Raw genomic sequence first — 21198 nt, 5'->3', positions numbered from 1 at the left:
TGAAAACAGTAGCCTTAGCTGCTGTACCTACAGTGGATATATAGTGCATCTGGGAATCATTCGTAGCGCTATCGTTTTTCCACCTTTTGTTTTTGTTGAAATCTTCCTCAAGATGCTCCATACTGATATGATGTGATTTTTTTTATTTCATTTTATTTATATATATATATATATTTTTTTTTTTAAAGATTTTTGCAGATTTCTTACAAATAAGTTAACCATTAGTATTTACAGCCTTTGCATGTGGTGCATCATGTTTCCACCGATCACCCTTGATGTTCCTATACAGTTTAATTGTAGTCCACCGGTGGTCGTTCAGTTGATTGGACATGATTGGAGAAAATTCTACTGCTTTGAATGTCCCAATGAGCACTGTGGCCTCCAAAATCTTAATATTCAAGCTTTGGAACCACTTTTTTTTTTCAGCAAGAGGAACGGCGAGACTACTCAGGATTGAGGGAAAGTTGAATGTACAAAGACATCCTGGACGAAAGCTGCTTTGAGATCGCTCTTGACCTGAGCGGCTACGGGTCATCTTTCAGCCGGACGACCCGAAGCTCACAGCCAATATATCAAAGGAGAGACTTTGGGACAACACTGCGACTATCCTGGAGTTCCCCATAATGAATCTGATTGAACTTCTCTGGAGAGATCTGAAAATGGCTGTGCACCAATGACCTGACTTGATGGAGCTTGAGAGGTGCTGCAAAGAATAATGGGTAAAACTGCCCAAAAATAGGTGTGCCAAGCTTGTGGAATCATATCGAAAGTGACTAATTGCTGCCAAACGTGCATCAGCAAAGTACTGTAGAAAGGCTGTGAATGCTTATGTACATGATTTATTAATTAGTTTTTGTTTTAATTTTTTAGTAAATTAACAAAATCTCATTTCAAGTCATTATGGGTTGTTATATGTAAACCTCTTAGGGAAAAACAAATTTACTCCGTTTTGCAGAGTAACCACAAAATGCGGGTAAAGTGAAGCACTTGTGAATACTTTTGAGATACAATGGAAAAACAAACTAGAATATTTTTGGGGGAGAGTAAAAAAAAAGTGGTGACATAGATGTGCTCTTATAACTGATCAAATTTTAAACTCATGGTAAATACACCTGCCACAAAAAAAGTTCATCTATTGTAATTGGGATTTTCCTGACATTGCATTTTACGGCAAATCCATATTATTTAAATGTATCAGTCAGGGAAACGCTACAAAATAATTTCCATGGCATTAAAAAATACTTTGGGACACTGTAAAGACATAGTGGAATGAACAAAATACGGCACAACTGTGACATTATTGGAAATTAGACATCACTCCAAAACTGATGAGTAGAAAACTTGTCAGGGAGGATGCTAAAAGGCCTACAGCAACATTAAACCAGCTGCCAACCATTCTGACCTGGACGAATAAAACGTATTTAATCCTCACCGTGGAGCATTGGAGTTTGTAGTTTACTCAAACGACCATAAGGTGGTAGACAAGAGCTATCATTGGGCGCAGAAATGACCCAATTATTGACGTGGAGTGAGTCAGAGTTAATCTTGTGATGAGAATAAATCAAATATGGTGAGGACTCGGTATCAGTTCACATATTATGGCATGTGGTTATGACTCCGTCCAAATATAATATTACATTTCAAATGTAACATTATAAAACAATTAATGTAGTTTTCAAGATTTTTATTTTTTTTTTCATGGATACAATTTCCAGATTGTCCAATGCTGAAGTTTTACCACAAAACACATTATAATATGTGGCAGGGAATCTCAGATTAAACTTCCTGGGCACAACTAGTAATATCAACAATGTATGTAGTACCAGAATCATATGTCACAACATAGAACATTAGTTTTTTTTATCTTGGCACTCAACACTGGGAGGATTTAGGAATCTTTGAATGAGTTTGAGTGGATATGGTTTGGAGAATACAAATTTTAGTTGATTTAACCATTTGAAAATTGACTCTTATTATAAATGTTCTTCATCAAAAGCTGTTTCAAAATAATTTGGCCTCGCCACACCATCTGAGATTTACAGTGGGGACGGAAAGTTTTCAGACCCCCTTAAATGTTTCGCTCTTTGTTATATTGCAGCCATTTGTTAAATCATTTAAGTTCTTTTTTTTCCCTCATTAATGTACACACAGCACCCCATATTGACAGGGAAGAAAACGTAATTGTTGACATTTTTGCTGATTTATTAAAAAGGAAAAACTGAAATATCACACAGCCGTAAGTATTCAGACCCTTTGCTGTGACACTCCTATATTTAACTCGGGTGCTGTCCATTTCTTCTGATCATCCTTGAAATGGTTCTAAACTTTCATTGGAGTCCAGCTGTTTGATTATACTGATTGGATTTGATTAGGGAAGCCACACACCTGTCTATATAAGCCCTTACAGCTCACAGTGCATGTCAGCGCAAATAAGAATCATGAGGTCAAAGGAACTGCGTGAAGAGCTCAGCGACAGAATTGTTGCAAGGCACAGATCTGGCCAAGGTTACATAAAAAAATTCTGCTGCACTTAAGGTTCCTAAGAGCTCAGTGGCCTTCATAATCCTTAAATGGAAGATGTTTGGGACGACCAGAACCCTTCCTAGAGCTGGCCGTCCGGCCAAACTGAGCAATCTGGGGAGAAGAGCCTTGGTGAGAGACGTAAAGAAGAACCCAAAGATCACTGTGGCTGAGCTCCAGAGATGCAGTCATGAGATGGGAGAAAGTTCTAGAAAGTCAACCATCATTGCAGCCCTCCACCAGTCGGGGCTTTATGGCAGAGTGGCCCGACGGAAGCCTCTCCTCAGTGCAAGACACATGAAAGCCTGCATGGAGTTTGCTAAAAAAAAACACCTGAAGGACTTCAAGATGGTGAGAAATAAGATTATCTGGTCTGATGAGACCAAGATAGAAATTGTTAGCCTGAATTCTAAGTGGCATGAGAGGAGAAAACCAGGCACTGCTCATCACCTGTCCAATACAGTCCCGACAGTGAAGCATGGTGGTGGCAGCATCATGTCGTGGGTGTTTTTCAGCTGCAGGGACAGGGAGACTGGTTGCAATCGAAGAAAAGATGAAAGCGGCCAAGTACAGGGATACCCTGGACGAAAACCTTCTCCAGATTGCTCAGAACCTCAGACTGGGCTGAAGGTTCACCTTCAAAAAAGACAATGACCCTAAGCACACAGCTAAAATAACGAAGGAGTGGCTTCAGAACAACTCCCTGACTGTTTTTGAATGGCCCAGCCAGAGCCCTGACTCAAACCCAATGAGCATCTCTGGAGAGACCTAAATATGGCTGTCCACCAACGTTCACCATCCAACCTGACAGAACTGGAGAGGATCTCCAAGGAGGAATGGCAGATCCCCAAATCCAGGTGTGAAAAACTTGTTGCATCATTCCCAAAAAGACTCATGGCTGTATTAGCTCAAAAGTGTGCTTCTACTAAATACTGAGCAAAGGGTCTGAATGCTTATGGCTGTGTGATATTTTAGTTTTTCCTTTTTAATAAATCTGCAAAAATTTCAACAATTCCGTTTTTTTTTTCTGTCAATATGGGGTGCTGTGTGTACATTAATGTGGGGGGAAAATTAACTTAAATTTTAGCAAATGGCTGCAATATAACAAAGAACGGAAAATGTAAGGGGGTCTGAATACTTCCCGTACCCACTGTACAATATGTTTACAAACACATCAATCAATTGGGACCATGCCAAAAAATGAACTTCAATATCGATGTGAAAGCACCCTGCCCTTGATGTGAAGAGATTCACCTCCAAAGAATAAGCATTCTTCCCAATCACGCCCTTCCAGGTCTCACTGTCATTGCCCACGGACTCCAAAAAAGAGTGAGTACTCTGAGCTGCTGTTTAGTGCATAAGCACATACAACATTCAGGACCCGTCCCCTCACCCAAAGACAGAGGGAGGCTACCCTTTCCTCTACTGGGGTGAAGCCCAATGTACAAGCACCAAGCCGGGGGGCAATCAATATGCCCACACCTGCTCGGCGCCTCTCAACGTGGGCAACTCCAGAGTGGAAGAGAGTCCAAAATGTGGTTCAATAGTTTTTATTGCCATAGGGGGTCTTTGAGACGTACTTTGTCTTTGACCCTCACCTCGGACCTGTTTGCCATGGGTGACCCTGCCAGAAGCATAAAGCCCCAAACAACTTAGCTTCTAGGCTCATTGGGACACACAAATCCCTCCACCACGATAAGGTGACCTGGTTGCCCTTTGTCACCAATCCTTTTATGTACAGAATTTCTAGGGGCAGCCATGGCGTTGCAGGGTGCCCATTTGGTCGCCTCAGTATTGCGTCTCTGCTTTTTACAGATGCTGTGGCTCTGATGGCTTCAACTCGAGCTTCAACTCTTGATAGATTGGTTGACAATCAGGTGTTAAGCGGTTGTGATGAGAATCAGCACCTCCAAATCTAAGGCCATGGTCCTCAGACAGACAAGGGTGGAGTGCCCACTCCAGGTCGGGAAAGGGATCCTGCCCCAAGTGGAGGAGGTCAAGTATTTTGGGGATTTGTTCACAAGTGGCAGAAGAATGGAGCGGGAGATCGACCAGTCGATTGTTGCAGCCTCTGCAGTGACAAGCAAAATGGGTAAATTGGAATTAATATAAAAATAATAATAATAATTTAATAAACCAAAAGGATCCATTTTAAATACTTTGAAATCATGAAAGCAATGCACCCAGCTACTGATGATCGGATTGCTTGCAGTAGATTTCTAAACTTCAGTTGCACTTAAAATCATATAAGATAAAGAAAGATAAGACCAAATAAAATTCCATGATTGAAGAATTAATCTGAACAAATACATTTTTCTGTAAAACATGTCATATTAGATCCCAATAAGAACATGGATATACAGTACGTTATTAATTTTATGTTAAAAAACAATGAAGGCTTTATTTATATTTATTGTGGAGAAATGTCAAACATAAGTAAATCTAAGGCTGGTGCTTGATGTTATTGTAATTATAAATGTGTGTTAGGTTTCTGTTACTGAATCCATCTTTTTCATGTGGAAGCTGCATATTTACAATAACTTAACGACAAAAATGGAAAAACTAACAGGTTCAAATGTAACGCAATTGCCAATTAATATCACTATAAATCGAATCACCAAACAAGTTCTCGCCGGCCCCCTCCTCCTATGGCTGATCGTGATCGGCACCTTCTCACTCTCTGTGAATATAGTGATGTAAACCTAGAGAACTTTGTAAACATGTCAAAAAGACCTAAACAGTCCGTAACACAGGGGGGTAAAAAAACAAAACAAAACAAAACGGGAGAATAACAGTTAAAGGTGTGGCTTGTTTTTGGTTGTCTTATCAGGGGGTCACCGCAGTGAGCCATGCGCATGAATTGTTTGGCAGTCTAGAACAGTAAAGATACAGGAAATAAATTAATAATTACTCTTTAGTATATTTTAATTTAGCTGAAATGTTTTAAACTCAATACAATAGCAACAAACAAACCGCTGTTCAATTTCTTTTGTAAGCATATGTAAATTGTTGATTTGGGTGTGGGGGGCAGCATCTTAAATCTCGCCTAGGGCGCTATATTGGTTAGGAAGAGCTGGACGGAGTGGCTGGGGTTCTCTGCGTAGGTTTCTGCCCCCGCAACCTGACCACGGATAAGCAGAAGAAAATGGATGGATGGAATAATTTAATTAACATTTTTTTCCTAAATAATTAATCGCTTCTAAAGTAACAAAAAAAAAAAAAAACACTGTTAGATCTGTTTCAAATACCTATACATGAGCATGGTCGTGCTCCCTCTTTTAAGGCTTTTTAGAGAGACCAAATAGCACAAACTATCCATCCATCCATCCATTTTCTGAGCCGCTTCTCAAGCACAAACTATTACAGTCATAATTTTATATTACCCTGATAATGAGCTCCCTGGCTATGCTGTCCCCTTACAGTTTTTCTCAATTGCTAAAACACATTTCTTAAATACATGAATTCAACATCTTAAATACAAAAATTCTCTCTAAATTCACAAAACCTCTGACTCTCCCTGCAAAACAAAACTAAACCTCAAAACAGCTTCTGATTCAAGCAAAATGAAAACCACCACTTATCAGTCATTACAGGCTACATAGAAAAAAGGAAAACATAACGCTCAGGTCATAAAGCTGCAGAAATAATCTTTACTGTTCACAATAGAAATGCATTTTTCAAAACAAAACAAAAGTCATGTTTAGAAATTAATAAAAACACTTAATAAAAATAAAAATACATAACTACTAGGCCAACAAGGGCGGCACGGTGGCCGACTGGTTAGAGCGTCAGCCTCACAGTTCTGAGGACCCAGGTTCAATCCCCGGCCCCGCCTGTGTGGAGTTTGCATGTTCTCCCCGTGCCTGCGTGGGTTTTCTCCGGGTACTCCGGTTTCCTCCCACATCCCAAAAACATGCATGAATTGGAGACTCTAAATTGCCCGTAGGCATGACTGTGAGTGCGAATGGTTGTTTGTTCCTATGTGCCCTGCGATTGGCTGGCAACCAGTTCAGGGTGTACCCCGCCTCCTGCCCGATGACAGCTGGGATAGGCTCCAGCACGCCCGCGACCCTAGTGAGGAGAAGCGGCTCAGAAAATGGATGGATGGATGGATAGGCCAACAAGTACAATGGAAAGTTGATATATTGATAACTTTTAGTGTACTGCACTATAGAGTCATACTGTAAATGTACATAGTTCAGGTGTGTCAAACTAATTTTTTTCACGGGCCACAATCTAATTACGGTTTCCCTCAGAGGGCTGTTATGACTGTGAAACCATAAATAGGTTTGATCGCCTCATTAGTGTATTACATATACACATACAGCCCTATAGGCGGTAAACGCAGCCCTATAGGGGGAACAAGCCAGTGTAAACTGTAGCCCGGTCCCAAGCCCGGATAAATGCAGAGGGTTGGGTCAGGAAGGACATCCGGCTTAAAACTTTGCCAAACAAATATGAGCGTTCATCCAAAGAATTCCATACCGGATCGGTTGTAGCCTGGGTTAACGATGTACGCCCCGGCACCGTTAACCTGCAAGAACTTAAATGTGTGAAGCCTACAGTGAAAACAGTGAAAAAGTGGACCAATGAATCAAAGATAGAACTTCAAAGCTGTTTAGACTGCACAGATTGTAGTGTCTTTGAAAATTCAGCTGGAAGCCTAGATCAGAATCAGAATCAAAATCAGAATCATCTTTATTTGCCAAGTATGTCCAAAAAACACACAAGGAATTTGTCTCCGGTAGTTGGAGCCGCTCGAGTACGACAACAGACAATTGATAGAGAACACTTTTGAGACATAAAGACATTGACAAAAAAAACCAGTCACTGAGCAGTAAAGGGTTGCTAGTTATCTGGTTATGCCGGTACATTTTATTTATTTTTTGACAATTGTGCAAAAAGATGCAGAGTCCTCTAGCACTTAGAGCAGTTCAAATGACTAATATTGCAATATTCCGGTGGAATGACCATTGTGCAAAGGGCGCCGAGACTTCAAGGAGCATATGCGGTTTAAAGTGACGAGTAGTGCGATAATCTGGCACAATGTTGATTGTGCAAATGTTGCAGATACTCCCCAATCAGTGTGCAAATGGAGCAGATGCTACTCTGGCATGAGTGGCCAGTATTGGTCAACAACAGATATGCAAATAGTGCAGCGTGGCGAGACAACAACAGAGAGTGCACGAGTAATATTTAATTGGCCCCACAGAAATGTGACAACGAACTCTAGTCAAAAAATTGCCAGCATGTTGTAATGGAATTGTAGGTTAGGTGTTTAAGAAGTTGATTGCAAGAGGGAAGAAGCTGTTGGAATGTCTGCTAGTTCTAGTTTGCATTGATCGGTAGCGCCTACCTGAGGGAAGGAGCTGGAAGAGCTGGTGACGGAGATGCGAAGGGTCCGAGAGGATTTTGCACGCTCTTGTCTTAGTTCTGGCAGGGTGCAAGTCCTCAAGGGTGGGTAGGGGGGTACCGATAATCCTTTCAGCAGTTTTGATTGTCCGTTGCAGTCGGAGTTTGTCCTTTTTTGTAGCAGGACCAAACCAGACTGTGATGGAAGAACACAGGACTGATTCGATGACCGCTGTGTAGAACTGCCTCAGCAGCTCCTGTGGCAGGCCGTGCTTTCTCAGAAGACGCAGGAAGTGCATCCTCTGCTGGGCCTTTTTGAGGACGGAGTTGATCTTGGTCGCCCACTTCAGGTCCTGAGAGACTGTAATTCCCAGGAACTTGAAGGTCTCGACGGTTGACACAAGGCAGCTGGACAACGTGAGGGGCAGCTGTGGTGAAGGATGCCTCCTGAAATCCATGATCATCTCTACACTCTTGAGCGTGTTCAGCTCCAGGTTGTGTCGGGCGCACCACAGCTCCAGCCGCTCCACTTCCTGTCGATATGCAGACTCGTCACCGTCCTTGATGAGGCCGATGACAGTGGTGTCATCTGCAAACTTTGGGTGCGCTGAGGTGCAGTCGTTCGTGTAGAGAGCAGCGGAGAGAGGACACAACCTTGGGGCGCCCCACTGCTGATGCTGCGTGTGGATGAGGTGGCCTCCCCCAGCCTCACCTGCTGTGTCCTGCCCGTCAGAAAGCTGTAAATCCTCTGGCAGATGGCAGGTGAGACGCTGAGCTGGAGAAGCTTGGATGAAAGGAATTCAGGGATGTGGTATTGAACGCTGAGCTAAAGTCCACAAACAGGATCCTCGCGTAGGTTCCTGCACTGTCGAGGTGTTCTAGGATGACGTGCAGTCCCATGTTGACTGCATCATCCGCAGACCTGTTCGCTCGGTAGGCAAACTGCAGGGGGTCCAGCAGGGGACCTGTGACGCTTTTGAGGTGGTCCAGCACGAGACGTTCAAAGGACTTAATAACCACAGATGTCAAGGCGACAGGCATGTAGTCATTTAGACCAGAGATTGCAGGTTTCTTGGGGACTGGAATGATGGTGGAGCGTTTGAAACAGGATGGTACTTCCCACAGTTTCAGAGATCTATTGAAGATCTGAGTGAAGACTGGCGCGAGATGGTCCGCGCAGACTTTGAGGCAGGATGGGGACACATGGTCTGGGCCTGCCGCTTTGTTAATCTTTTGTTGTTTGAAGATGCATCTCACATCCTGTTCATGGATAGTTAACGCAGAAGTCAGAGGTGTGATTGTGTTCGGTGGTGTGGCCGGGTGGGTGTGGGGTGTGAAACTGTCCTTTTCAAATCTGCAGTAGAATCTGCTGCATAGTTCCTCTTTGCAATGTTAATTTCTTTAGTCAGGTGGTTTCTAGCTCGATTATACAGGGCCCTGTCCCCCCTCTGATATGCGTCCTCCTTACCTTGGCGAAGCTGCTTAAGTTTAGCAGTGAACCACGGCTTGTTTTTGTTGAAAGTTCGAAATGACTTTGTTGGTACACAAACCTCTTCACAGAAACTGATATAGGATGTGACGGTGTCCGTATATTCATCCAGGCTGCCAGCTGAATTTTCAAAGACACTCCAGTATGTGCAGTCTAAACAGCTTTGAGGTTCCATCTTTGCTTCTTTGGTCCACTTTTTCACTGTTTTCACTGTAGGCTTCGCGCATTTAAGTTCTTGCCTGTACGTCGGTGTTAAGTGAATTAAGCAGTGATCAGACGAGCCCAGTGCTGCACGAAGTTTGGCACGGTATGCGTTTTTTAGCGTAGTATAGCAGTGGTCCAAAATGTTATTTTCCCTGGTAGGACAGTCGATGTGCTGCTTGTATTTAGGGAGTTCGTGGTTGAGTTTAGCTTTGTTAAAGTCCCAGAGAATAATGAAGGGTGAGTCCAGGTGTTTTTTTTCAATTTCGTTGACTTGGTCGGCGAGCGTTAGCAGTGCGGCGTTTGTGTTAGTTTGATGTACGCGCCAGCCAGAATGAATGATGCGAACTCACGCGGCGAGTAGAATGGCTTACAGTTCAAAAACAGCGACACTGTCACATCCTATATCAGTTTCTGTGAAGAGGTGTGTGTACCAACAAAGTCATTTCGCACATCCAAGAACAACAAACCGTGGTTCACTGCCAAACTTAAGCAACTTCGCCAAGCTAAGGAGGACGCATATCAAAGCGGGACAGGGCCTTGTATAATTGCGCTAGAATCCAGCTGACTAAAGTAATTAATATTGCAAAGAGAAACTATGCAGCAAAGTTGGAAAAACAGTTTCACGCCTGCATGCCAGACTGATTTAGAGTCGTTGGCGTGAAACTGTTTTTCCAACTTTGCTGCATAGTTTCTCTTTGCAGTGTTAAAGAGAAACTATGCAGCAAAGTTGGAAAAACAATTTCACGCCAATGACTCTAAATCAGTCTGGCATGCAGGCATTATAATCGCTGAAAAATTAGAAGCGACGATCACCCCAAGTTGAGAACAATCGTACACTAGCCAACGACTTGAATACCTTCTACTGCAGATTTGAAAAGGACACTTCCACACCCCACACCGACCGCACCACCGACCACAATCACACCTCTGACTTCTGCGTTAACTATCCACAAACAGGATGTGAGACACATCTTCAAACAACAAAAGATTAACAAAGCGTCAGGCCCAGACCATGTGTCCCCATCCTGCCTCAAAGTCTGCACGGACCAGCTAGCTCCCGTCTTCACACAGATCTTCAATAGATCTCTGGAACTGTGCGAAGTACCATCCTGTTTCAAACGCACCATCATCATTCCAGTACCCCCTACAATCTCGGGTCTAAATGACTACAGGCCTGTCACCTTGACATCTGTGGTCATGAAGTCCTTTGAACGTCTCATGCTGAACCACCTCTAGAGCATTACAGGTCCCCTGCTGGACCCCTGCAGTTTGCCTACCGAGCAAACAGGTCTGCGGATGATGCAGTCAACATGGGACTGCACTTCATCCAAGAACACCTCGACAGCGCGGGTATCTATCCAAGGATCCTGTTCATGGACTTCAGCTCAGCGTTCAATACCATCATCCCTGAACTCCTTTCCTCCAAGCTTCTCCAGCTCAGCATCTCGCTTGCCATCTGCCATTGGATTTATAGCTTTCTGACGGGCAGGACACAGCAGGTGAGGCTGGGGGAGGCCACCTCATCCACACGCAGCATCAGCACCGGGGGGCCCCAAGGTTGTGGCCTCACTACGCTGCTCTTCTCTCTATACATGAACGACTGCACCTCGACGCACCCGGCTGTCAAACTCTTGAAGTTTGCAGATGACACCACTGTCATCGCCATCATAAAAGACGAGTCTGCATATCGGCAGGAAGTGGAGCAACGGGAGCTGTGGTGCGGCTGACACAACCTGGAGCTCAATAGGAGGCACCTTCGCCACAGCTTCCCCTCATGCTGTCCAGCTGCCTTGTGTACACAGTCGAGACCTTCAAGTTCCTGGGAATTACAGTCTCTCAGGACCTGAAGTGGGCGATCAACATCAACTCCTTCTTCAAAAAGGCCCAGTAGAGGATGTACTTCCTGCGGCTTATGAGGAAGCACGGCCTGCCACAGGAGCTGCTGAGGCAGTTCTACACAGCGGTTATCGAATCAGTCCTGTGTTCTTCCATCACAGTCTGGTTTGGTCCTGCTACAAAAAAGGACAAACTCCGACTGCAACGGACAATCAAAACTGCTGAAAGGATTATCGGTACCCCCCTACCCACCCTTGAGGACTTGCACACTGCCAGAACTAAGACAGGAGCGTGCAAAATCCTCTTGGACCCTCAACATCCTGGTCACCAGCTCTTCCAGCTTCTTCCCTCATGTAGGCGCTACCGATCAATGCAAACTCAAACGAGAAGACATTCCAACAGCTTCTTCCCTCTTGCAATCAACTTCTTAAACAGCTAACCTACAATTCCATTGCAACATGCTGCCAATTTTTTTGTCTTGAGTTTGTTGTCACATTGCTGTCGGGCCAATTATACATTACTCGTGCGCTCACTCTAGTTGTCTCGCCACGCTGCACTATTTGCATATCTGTTGTTGACCAATACTGGCTACTCATGCCAGAGTAGCATCTGCCCTACTTGCACACTGACTGAGGAGTATCTGCAACATTTGCACAATCAACATTGTCCCAGATTATCGTGCTACTAGTCACTTTAACTGCATACACTCCTTGAAGTATCTGCGCCCTTTGTACAATGGTCTTTGCACCGGACTATGGCTATATTAGTCATCCAAACTGCTCTAAGTGCTAGACGACTCTGCATCTTTTTGCACAATTGTCCCAAAAATTTTTTTATTGTACCGGCATTACCAGATAACTGGCAACCCTTTATTGCTCAGTGACTGTTCTCAAAAGTGTTCTCTGTCAATTGACTGTCTGTTGTCGTACTAGAGCGGCTCCAACTACTGGAGACAAATTCCTTTTGTGTTTTTTGGACATACTTGGCAAAATAAAGATGATTCTGATTCTGATTCTGATTCTGAAAAAAACAATGACCCTAAGCACACAGCTAAAATAACGAAGGAGTTGCTTCAGAATAACTCCGTGACTGTTCTTGAATGGCCCAGCCAGAGCCCTGACTTAACCCTAATTGAGCATCTCTGGAGAGACCTGAAAATGGCTGTCCACCAACGTTCACCATCCTGACAGAACTGGAGAGGATCTGCAAGGAGGAATGGCAGAGGATCCCAAAATCCAGGTGTGAAAAGCTTCATTCCCAAAAAGACTCATGGCTGTATTAGCTCAAAAGGGTGCTTCTACTAAATACTGACCATCGGGTCTGAGTACTTATGGCTGTGTGATATTTCAGTTTTTCTTTTGTAATACATCTGCAAAAATTTCAACAATTCTGTTTTTTTCTGCCAATATGGGGTGCTGTGTGTACATTAATGATGGGGGGAAATGTACTTTAATGATTTTCGCAAATGGCTGCAATATAACGAAGAGTTAAAAATGTAAGGGGGTCTGAATACTTTCCATACCCACTGTGTGTGTGTGTGTGTGTGTGTGTGTGTATATATATATATATATACACATTATAGAGGTCAATTGTTTAAATGTTTAAATCTATGAAAGTTTAACTTTTTGAATGGAATTCTAGAAATATTTCCATGATATTACACTTTTTTTTAGAAAGGGTCTGTATATAACAGAAGCATATACAACAATGCTTTTCTGCATTGGTGCCACATTCTTAGCGTGCAGTATTTCTACACAATCGATTTTTATGATTATTCTCTTTCTTGTATTATCATATTTTATTGCATTTCCATCCATCCATCCATTCTCTACCGCTTATCCGGGTCGGGTCGCGGGGGCAGTAGCTTCAGCAGGGACGCCCAGACTACCCTCTCCCCAGCCACTTCATCCAGCTCTTCCGGGGGGATCCCGAGGCGTTCCCAGGCCAGCCGAAGGATGTAGTCTCTCCAGCGCGTCCTCATTTCGGCCGCTTGTATCCGGGATCTTGTTCTTTCGGTCACGACCCACAGCTCATGACCATAGGTGAGGGTAGGAACGAAGATCGACCGGTAAATTGAGAGCTTCGCCTTTCGGCTTAGCTCTTTCTTTACCACAACGGACCGATACAAAGTCCGCATCACTGCAGACGCTGCACCGATCCGCCTGTCGATCTCCCGTTCCATTCTTCCCTCACTCGTGAACAAGACCCCAAGATACTTGAATTCCTCCACTTGGGGCAGGATCTCATCCCCGACCTGGAGATTGCATGCCACCCTTTCCCGACTGAGGACCATGGTCTCAGATTTGGAGGTGCTGATTCTCATCCCAGCCGCTTCACACTCGGCTGCGAACTGCTCCAATGAGAGTTGGAGGTCACGGCTTGATGAAGCCAACAGAACCACATCATCTGCAAAAAGCAGAGATGCAATACTGAGGCCACCAAACCGGACCCCCTCTACGCCTCGGCTGCGCCTAGAAATTCTGTCCATAAAAGTTATGAACAGAATCGGCGACAAAGGGCAGCCTTGGCGGAGTCCAACCCTCACCGGGAACGAGTTCGACTTACTGCCGGATATGCGGACCAAACTCTGACTCCGGTCGTACAGGGACCGAACAGCCCGTATCAGGGGGTTCGGTACCCCATACTCCCGAAGCACTCTCCACAGGACTCCCCGAGGGACACGGTCGAACGCCTTCTCCAAGTCCACAAAACACATGTAGACTGGTTGGGCGAACTCCCATGCACCCTCGAGGACCCTGCCGAGGGTGTAGAGCTGGTCCACTGTTCCACGGCCAGGACGAAAACCACACTGCTCCTCCTGAATCTGAGATTCGACTTCCCGACGGACCCTCCTCTCCAGCACCCCTGAATAGACCTTACCAGGGAGGCTGAGCAGTGTGATCCCCCTGTAGTTGGAACACACCCTCTGGTCCCCCTTCTTAAAAAGGGGGACCACCACCCCAGTCTGCCAATCCAGAGGCACTGTCCCCGATGTCCACGCGATGTTGCAGAGGCGTGTCAACCAGGACAGCCCCACAACATCCAGAGCCTTTAGGAACTCCGGGCGAATCTCATCCACCCCCGGGGCCCTGCCACCGAGGAGCTTTTTAACTACCTCGGTGACCTCAAACCCAGAGATAGGAGAGCCCGCCTCAGAGAACCCACACTCTGCTTCCCCATGGGAAGGCGTGTCGGTGGAATTGAGGAGGTCTTCGAAGTATTCTCCCCACCGACTCACAACGTCCCGAGTCGAGGTCAGCAGCGCCCCATCCCCACTATACACAGTGTTGGTGGTGCACTGCTTTCCTCTCCTGAGACGTCGGATGGTGGACCAGAATTTCCTCGAAGCCGTCCGGAAGTCTTTCTCCATGGCCTCACCGAACTCCTCCCATGCCCGGGATTTTGCTTCAGCGACCACCAGAGCTGCATTCCGCTTGGCCAGCCGGTACCCATCAGCTGCCTCAGGAGTCCCACAGGCCAAAAAGACCCGATAGGACTCCTTCTTCAGCTTGACGGCATCCCTCACCGTTGGTGTCCACCAACGGGTTCGGGGATTGCCGCCACGACAGGCACCGACCACCTTACGGCCACAGCTCCGGTCGGCCGCCTCAGCAATGGAGGCGCGGAACATGGTCCACTCGGACTCGATGTCCCCCGCCTCCCCCGGAACATGAGCAAAGTTCTGTCGGAGGTGGGAGTTGAAACTCCTTCTGACAGGGGATTCTGCCAGACGTTCCCAGCAGACCCTCACAATACGTTTGGGCCTGCCACGTCGGACCGGCATCTTCCCCCACCATCGGAGCCAACTCACCACCAGGTGGTGATCAGTTGACAGCTCCGCCCCTCTCTTCACCCGAGTGTCCAAGACATGCGGCCGCAAGTCCGATGACACGACCACAAAGTCAATCATCGAACTGCGACCTAGGGTGTCCTGGTGCCAAGTGCACGTGTGGACACCCTTATGCTTGAACATGGTGTTCGTTATGGACAATCCGTGACGAGCACAGAAGTCCAATAACAGAACACCGCTCGGGTTCTGATCGGGGGGGCCGTTCCTCCCAATCGCGCCCTTCCAGGTCTCACTGTCATTGCCCACGTGAGCATTGAAGTCCCCCAACAGAACAATGGAGTCCCCAGCGGGAGCGCTCTCCAGCACCCCCTCCAAGGACTCCAAAAAGGGTGGGTACTCTGAACTGCTGTTTGGTGCATAGGCACAAACAACAGTCAGGACCCGTCCCCCCACCCGAAGGCGGAGGGAGGCTACCCTCTCGTCCACCGGGGTGAACCCCAACGTACAGGCGCCGAGCCGGGGGGCAATAAGTATACCCACACCTGCTCGGCGCCTCTCACCATGGGCAACTCCAGAGTGGAAGAGAGTCCAACCCCTCTCGAGAGGACTGGTACCAGAGCCCCAGGTGTGTGTGGAGGCGAGTCCGACTATATCGAGTCGGAACTTCTCGACCTCACACACCAGCTCGGGCTCCTTCCCTGCCAGAGAGGTGACATTCCACGTCCCTAGAGCCAGCTTCTGTAGCCGGGGATCGGATCGCCAAGGTCCCCGCCTTCGGCCACCGCCCAGCTCACACTGCACCCGACCCCTATGGCCCCTCCCACAGGTGGTGAGCCCATGGGAAGGGGGACCCACGTTACCCTTTCGGGCTGTGCCCGGCCGGACCCCATGGGTGCAGGCCCGGCCACCAGGCGCTCGCCTTCGAGCCCCACCACCAGGCCTGGCTCCAGCGGGGGGGCCCGGTGGCCCGCGTCCGGGCAAGGGAAAACGAAGTCCATTGTTTGTCGTCATCATTAGGGGTCTTTGAGCCGTGCTTTGTCTGGTCCCTCACCTAGGACCTGTTTGTCATGGGTGACCCTGCCAGGGGCATAAAGCCCCAGACAACTTAGCTCCTAGGATCACTGGGACACACAAACCCCTCCACCACGACAAGGTGACGGCTCAAGGAGGGGATTGCATGTGTCTCTTGTTATATAAGCATCTTGTTATTTACACCAACATGCTTAAAGGGGAGATATTTTGTCAAACCAACATTTTCTCGTATTTAGGATGAAAAAGTCTGTATGGTGATTTAGTAAACGTGAAATATGAATGGATTCGCATTCCTGAGTTCCAGACGTTTTTCTGCCGAGAGGCCTGAAATCAGATCATTCGAATTTATCAAGCTTATCTACATCACTCGCAAAGATCTCTGCCTTCCCTTTCCACTCCCTAGCCAACGCTGTCAACATAACAAACACATGTGCTCTCACAAGTGGGTCTTCTACACAGAGACAACTAATCAGAGGAAAGTTTGAGACAAATATGGACAAAGCGGATACAAAACTGGATCAAACAGAAGAAGCTGACAGAGGGGCCTTTTCTGGACACTCGTATGACAAAACCAAGGTGTTTTTTTTAAATTATATTGACACTTTTATACTACGTCCATTGTTAAAGTGTCACTCTATGGAGGTCTAAATAAATAATATGGAAACTTTAAACACTGTGGAGCTATGGATATTACAATGCATGCAGGCAACATACATAATACACTTAGACATTGCTCTAAATTCCACACTTATTGAACACATACCATGCAGTAAAATACTGTAACATTATTATACTTTAAATGTAGTTTCCACTGCATCACGGGATTTGGTTGCAATGACACACTACGTTTTTTAAATCAATATTTGTATTCATTGTGGTGCTGATGAGTCACACAAATTAAGTAATTATAAGGAAAATTTACACTTGTATCTAATACAGTTCATAAATCACCAGGTAACAGTTAGCTTAGCCTACAGCTGTACTGACTGGGATGTCACTCTACCACACACAACCCACAGTTAGGGTTTCATGAAAACAAAGTGTAACATAAATGTAACACGAGAGTTACATAAGACACACATTCAACAAACTACGGGTAACAAAAAACACGTTTTTCATTTTACATTAATCCTGATCATTCATGAACATTAGGGATTAACGTCTTTATTACGGCAACAGTGCAAACATTTCATGGCGCAATGTATGCTGGGAGCCACGTGGCTTCTGCTACAAAATACAATAACTCTCTGTGTAACCTCAACCAAAAATCCCATGATCAGAATCAGCTTTATTGGCCAACTATGTTGCAAGACACAAGGAATTTGTAGTTGGAGCCAGCGGCACGGTGGACGACTGGTTAGAGCGTCAGCCTCACAGTTCTGAGGACCCGGGTTCAATCCCCGGCCCTGCCTGTTTGGAGTTTGCATGTTCTCCCCGTGCCTGCGTGGGTTTTCTCCGGGCACTCCGGTTTCCTCCCACATCCCAAAAACATGCATTCATTGGAGACTCTAAATTGCCCGTAGGCATGATTGTGAGTGCGAATGGTTGTTTGTTTCTATGTGCCCTACTATTGGCTGGCAACCAGTTCAGAGTGTACCCCGCCTCCTGCCCGATGACAGCTGGGATAGGCTCCAGCACGCACGCGACCCTAGTGAGGAGAAGCGGCTCAGAAAATGGATGGATGGATAGTTGGAGCCACTCTAATATAACCAAAAAACAGCCACTATGATGCAGTAGAAATTCGAATTAATTACTTTACAATCATGCAGTGATTGGAAAGTAATTAACTACAGATGCAGTGGATGCAGTGGAAACTATATTTAAAGTATAATAACTTTACAGTATTTTACTGTATGGTAAGTGGTAAATGTAGAATTTACAGGGATGTCTCACAGTGTGAGCAACTTGTAACATAAAAATAAATTGTAAGTACAAACCTGATTTTAAAAAATTAATTAAAAAAAGTGCCCCAGCTGTATATTGTTCTTAAATTGCACCGATGCAGCATCTGTATACAATTTTTGTTAAAATAGCGAAGAAGAGATACTACATGCGGTGGAGGTTGAGTGTGACGATGTGTTGCAGCATATATGCAATACTCCAGTCATCATATTCAAGGGGGAAAAGGTCAGATAAAAAAAATGAGTCATATCAACTATGAAGGGGGAAAAAAAACTTCTGACTACACCTTTCAACTGTTGTCGAAGTACTATTTTTTTATTTATTATGGTATTATTATTTTCGTATTTTTCAAACAGTGTCTTGGCACACTCATAATTACCCATTACAAAACATTTTTAGTTATCATTATTTAAGGCTGGTAGAAGAAGAATCATCTTTTATTGTCATGAACATGCATGCATGCACACGAAATTTGTTCTCTGCATTTAACCCATCACAGTGAACACATACACATACACATACACATACACATTAGTGGAACACACTGGAGTAGGGGGCAGCTGAAGCACCCGGGGAGCATTTCAGGGTATCGGTGTCTTGCTCAAGGACACCGCAGCCGTGAGTCCGGGGGATGTTGGCGGATGGTCCGGTCGGGGTCTTGAACCTAGGTCCCCCACGGTGGCAGGCGATGACCTTAACCATTGGGCCACGGCTGCCCTAATGGCAGCTACATCTGCCTCACAGTTCTGAGGAACTGGGTTCAAATCCGGCCTCGCCTGCGTGGAGTTTGTACGATCTCCACGTGTCTGTGTGGGTTTAATCGTTTCCTCCCACGACCCCAAAACATGCATGCTCGGTTAATTGAAGACTCTAAATTGCTAAATGTGCGTGTGAATGGTTGTTTGTGCCCTGCGACTGGCTGGCGACCAGTTCCGGGTCTACCCCGCCAACTCGCCCAAAGGTAGCTGGGATCGGCTCCAGCACGCCCGCGACCCTAGTGAGGATAAGCGGTACGGAAAGTGGATGGATTGATATTTATCTTTTTATATTTTATTTATCTTTATCTCTCTATTGGGGTGTCTTGCTCATTTGTTATGTATATTTTGATTTGTTCTATGCTGTAGTGTTACACCTGTGGTACATGATACCTACATTTTTATCAAGTTGTAACATGTAACTCATATTATAGTGGAATACCAGATGTGCTGTCAACTGTCCTTTCAGTGTAAAGGCTTTCTTTTGGGTAACAGAAAAGGGCTATTTTATTTTGAAAACGGAAGCTACAGCTAATTTTGCTGTACAACTGACACAGGCTCAAACTCAAACTCTCTCTCTCTCTCTCTCTCTTCTCTCTCTCTCTCTCTCTCTCTCTCTCTCTCTCTCCCTTCTCACTGAAGAAGACGCCAATGGCAAGTTGGCGAGTTTGTCGTTCATACATCTTTCGAGAGGGCAGAAGAAGCACAGTCGCAATTTTGGCGGACTCCCCGTTGGTGAAGGTGCTTATGAACGCTTCCCTTTTGACTTCGCTCTTCTTCCACGTCTGCTGAAAGTCGGGGCACACGGAATTCCTGGGGCTGATGTGGCTCAGGTGGCTTCTCTTCTTTCCTCATCTAAAGCGTCCCTGAACCTTAACCGGGCGACACCTGTGCTAGGAGCCTGAGAGAAAAGCACCCGGAGCGCTGTGCCCGATGCCAACCAGATTTGATTGACTTATTATTATTATTATTTTTAAGAGAGAAAGCGAGAGACTGCCTAAAGGACCGTGACACACTCCAAAGTTGAAACTGTGGCTAAGTGGAACATGGAGGTCGATGGTCCTTCGTGGAAACTCAGCGTGCTGTCGTTGACCTGCCTGTGGGGCTTGTCAGGTAAGCGAAATGCCAAATGATTTACTGTCAGCTCACTTGTTTTATCCCCTTGAAAATGCATTCATTATCAAAATGTCTTCATTCTGCGACTAACATTCATTTACAGGTATTAAGTATCATCTAAAATAAAATGCAACGACAGAAAAGTGTCAAGAAATTTTTGGGCCGAGGGTGAAGTAGTGTATTTTAGCCAAAAAATAAATAAAAACCCAACAACAAAAAAAACACCTGTTTGTGTTTCTCAGGATATGGGGAATAAGTGTGTTACACATGATAATGTCTTCCAGGGAGGAATAATCCCTTTTATAGCTTCTGCAACATTGGCTCATCCGTCACTCTCTCAAGCAACGTATTAAAACTCCTACTTTCCCCCTAATAACTACACATACAGTACGCGCAGCCTACTTTCGCCCCTGTCATCTTTCCGATTTAGAAAAAAAATGGGACATGGTACAGATGCTCAAGCTTTGTTCAAATGTTTTATAGAACAAGAGATTAATTATTAATTCTGGTCAAAATTTGAAGAGCGCTGTGTGAGAAAATTATCATTTACACATTACAGGAAATCATTTGTCATGATATTTTACTTTTATTTCATTTTTTTTTCTTCAGTGAATTGCCACAGCTGCAATAATGTAACAGACAAGTTGTGTTGTTTTTCCAGAGATTGCATGGCAAGGTCATTTCAAAGATCGTGCTGCTGTTTTAACAGCAACAAAAATTCCCACACAAGGCGTTAGTTTGTGCTCATATGGTGAGAAAAATGTATCATGTTTTTTTTTGGGGGGGGGGATTTTCTGTTAGCAAAATTTTCCACTAAACTATCATTGACATCAGTTCTGAATGCTTTTAGAATTCACTTGTCTTACAAAACCGTCCACTTCTCATGTGGGATAACTAGGACATTCATTCTGCTTGAATGTGTATTAGTTTCAACTTTCAAGAGACAAGCCAGAAACTCGTGTTGCTCGTGAGATATAAAAGTTATCTGGCAAATCACATTTTCCTTGATTTTTTTTTCTTGGCTGTGTAAAGCCGCTGTGTCCATTTATACTCTGTTGCCAAAACAATCTCATGAGCTGACATTGGCAATCTCATGCTGGTTTGTCCCTCCCCCAGATGGAAGGAGGCGTATCACCTGAAAATGCTACCTTAAAACTATTCCGACCACGACGATTCCATTAGATAAATCACCTCTGGGTTAT

The 21198-nt window shown here is 45.2% G+C and overlaps 1 protein-coding gene across 2 annotated transcripts in view; it reads left to right on the top strand.

Moving 5' to 3' along the window:
• Positions 1 to 19529: 19529 nt before the first annotated feature.
• The window catches only part of esama (endothelial cell adhesion molecule a), an 83771-nt gene continuing 82102 nt past the window's right edge, over positions 19530 to 21198 (top strand). Inside the window, exons 1-2 of one of the 2 annotated variants that reach the window (XM_061751041.1) lie at positions 19530 to 19713; positions 19859 to 19993. In XM_061751041.1, the coding sequence (XP_061607025.1) occupies positions 19927 to 19993 (67 nt within the window). In that variant the 5' untranslated portion in view covers positions 19530 to 19713; positions 19859 to 19926. Of the gene's footprint in view, positions 19994 to 21198 lie in introns of both variants that reach the window. The other variant, XM_061751043.1, reaches the window with a different exon arrangement.

The sequence above is a fragment of the Phyllopteryx taeniolatus genome, chromosome 17 (assembly GCF_024500385.1).
Source record: "Phyllopteryx taeniolatus isolate TA_2022b chromosome 17, UOR_Ptae_1.2, whole genome shotgun sequence".
Taxonomy (NCBI): Eukaryota; Metazoa; Chordata; class Actinopteri; order Syngnathiformes; family Syngnathidae; genus Phyllopteryx; species Phyllopteryx taeniolatus.
This window is presented reverse-complemented; position numbering and strand designations above follow the sequence as displayed.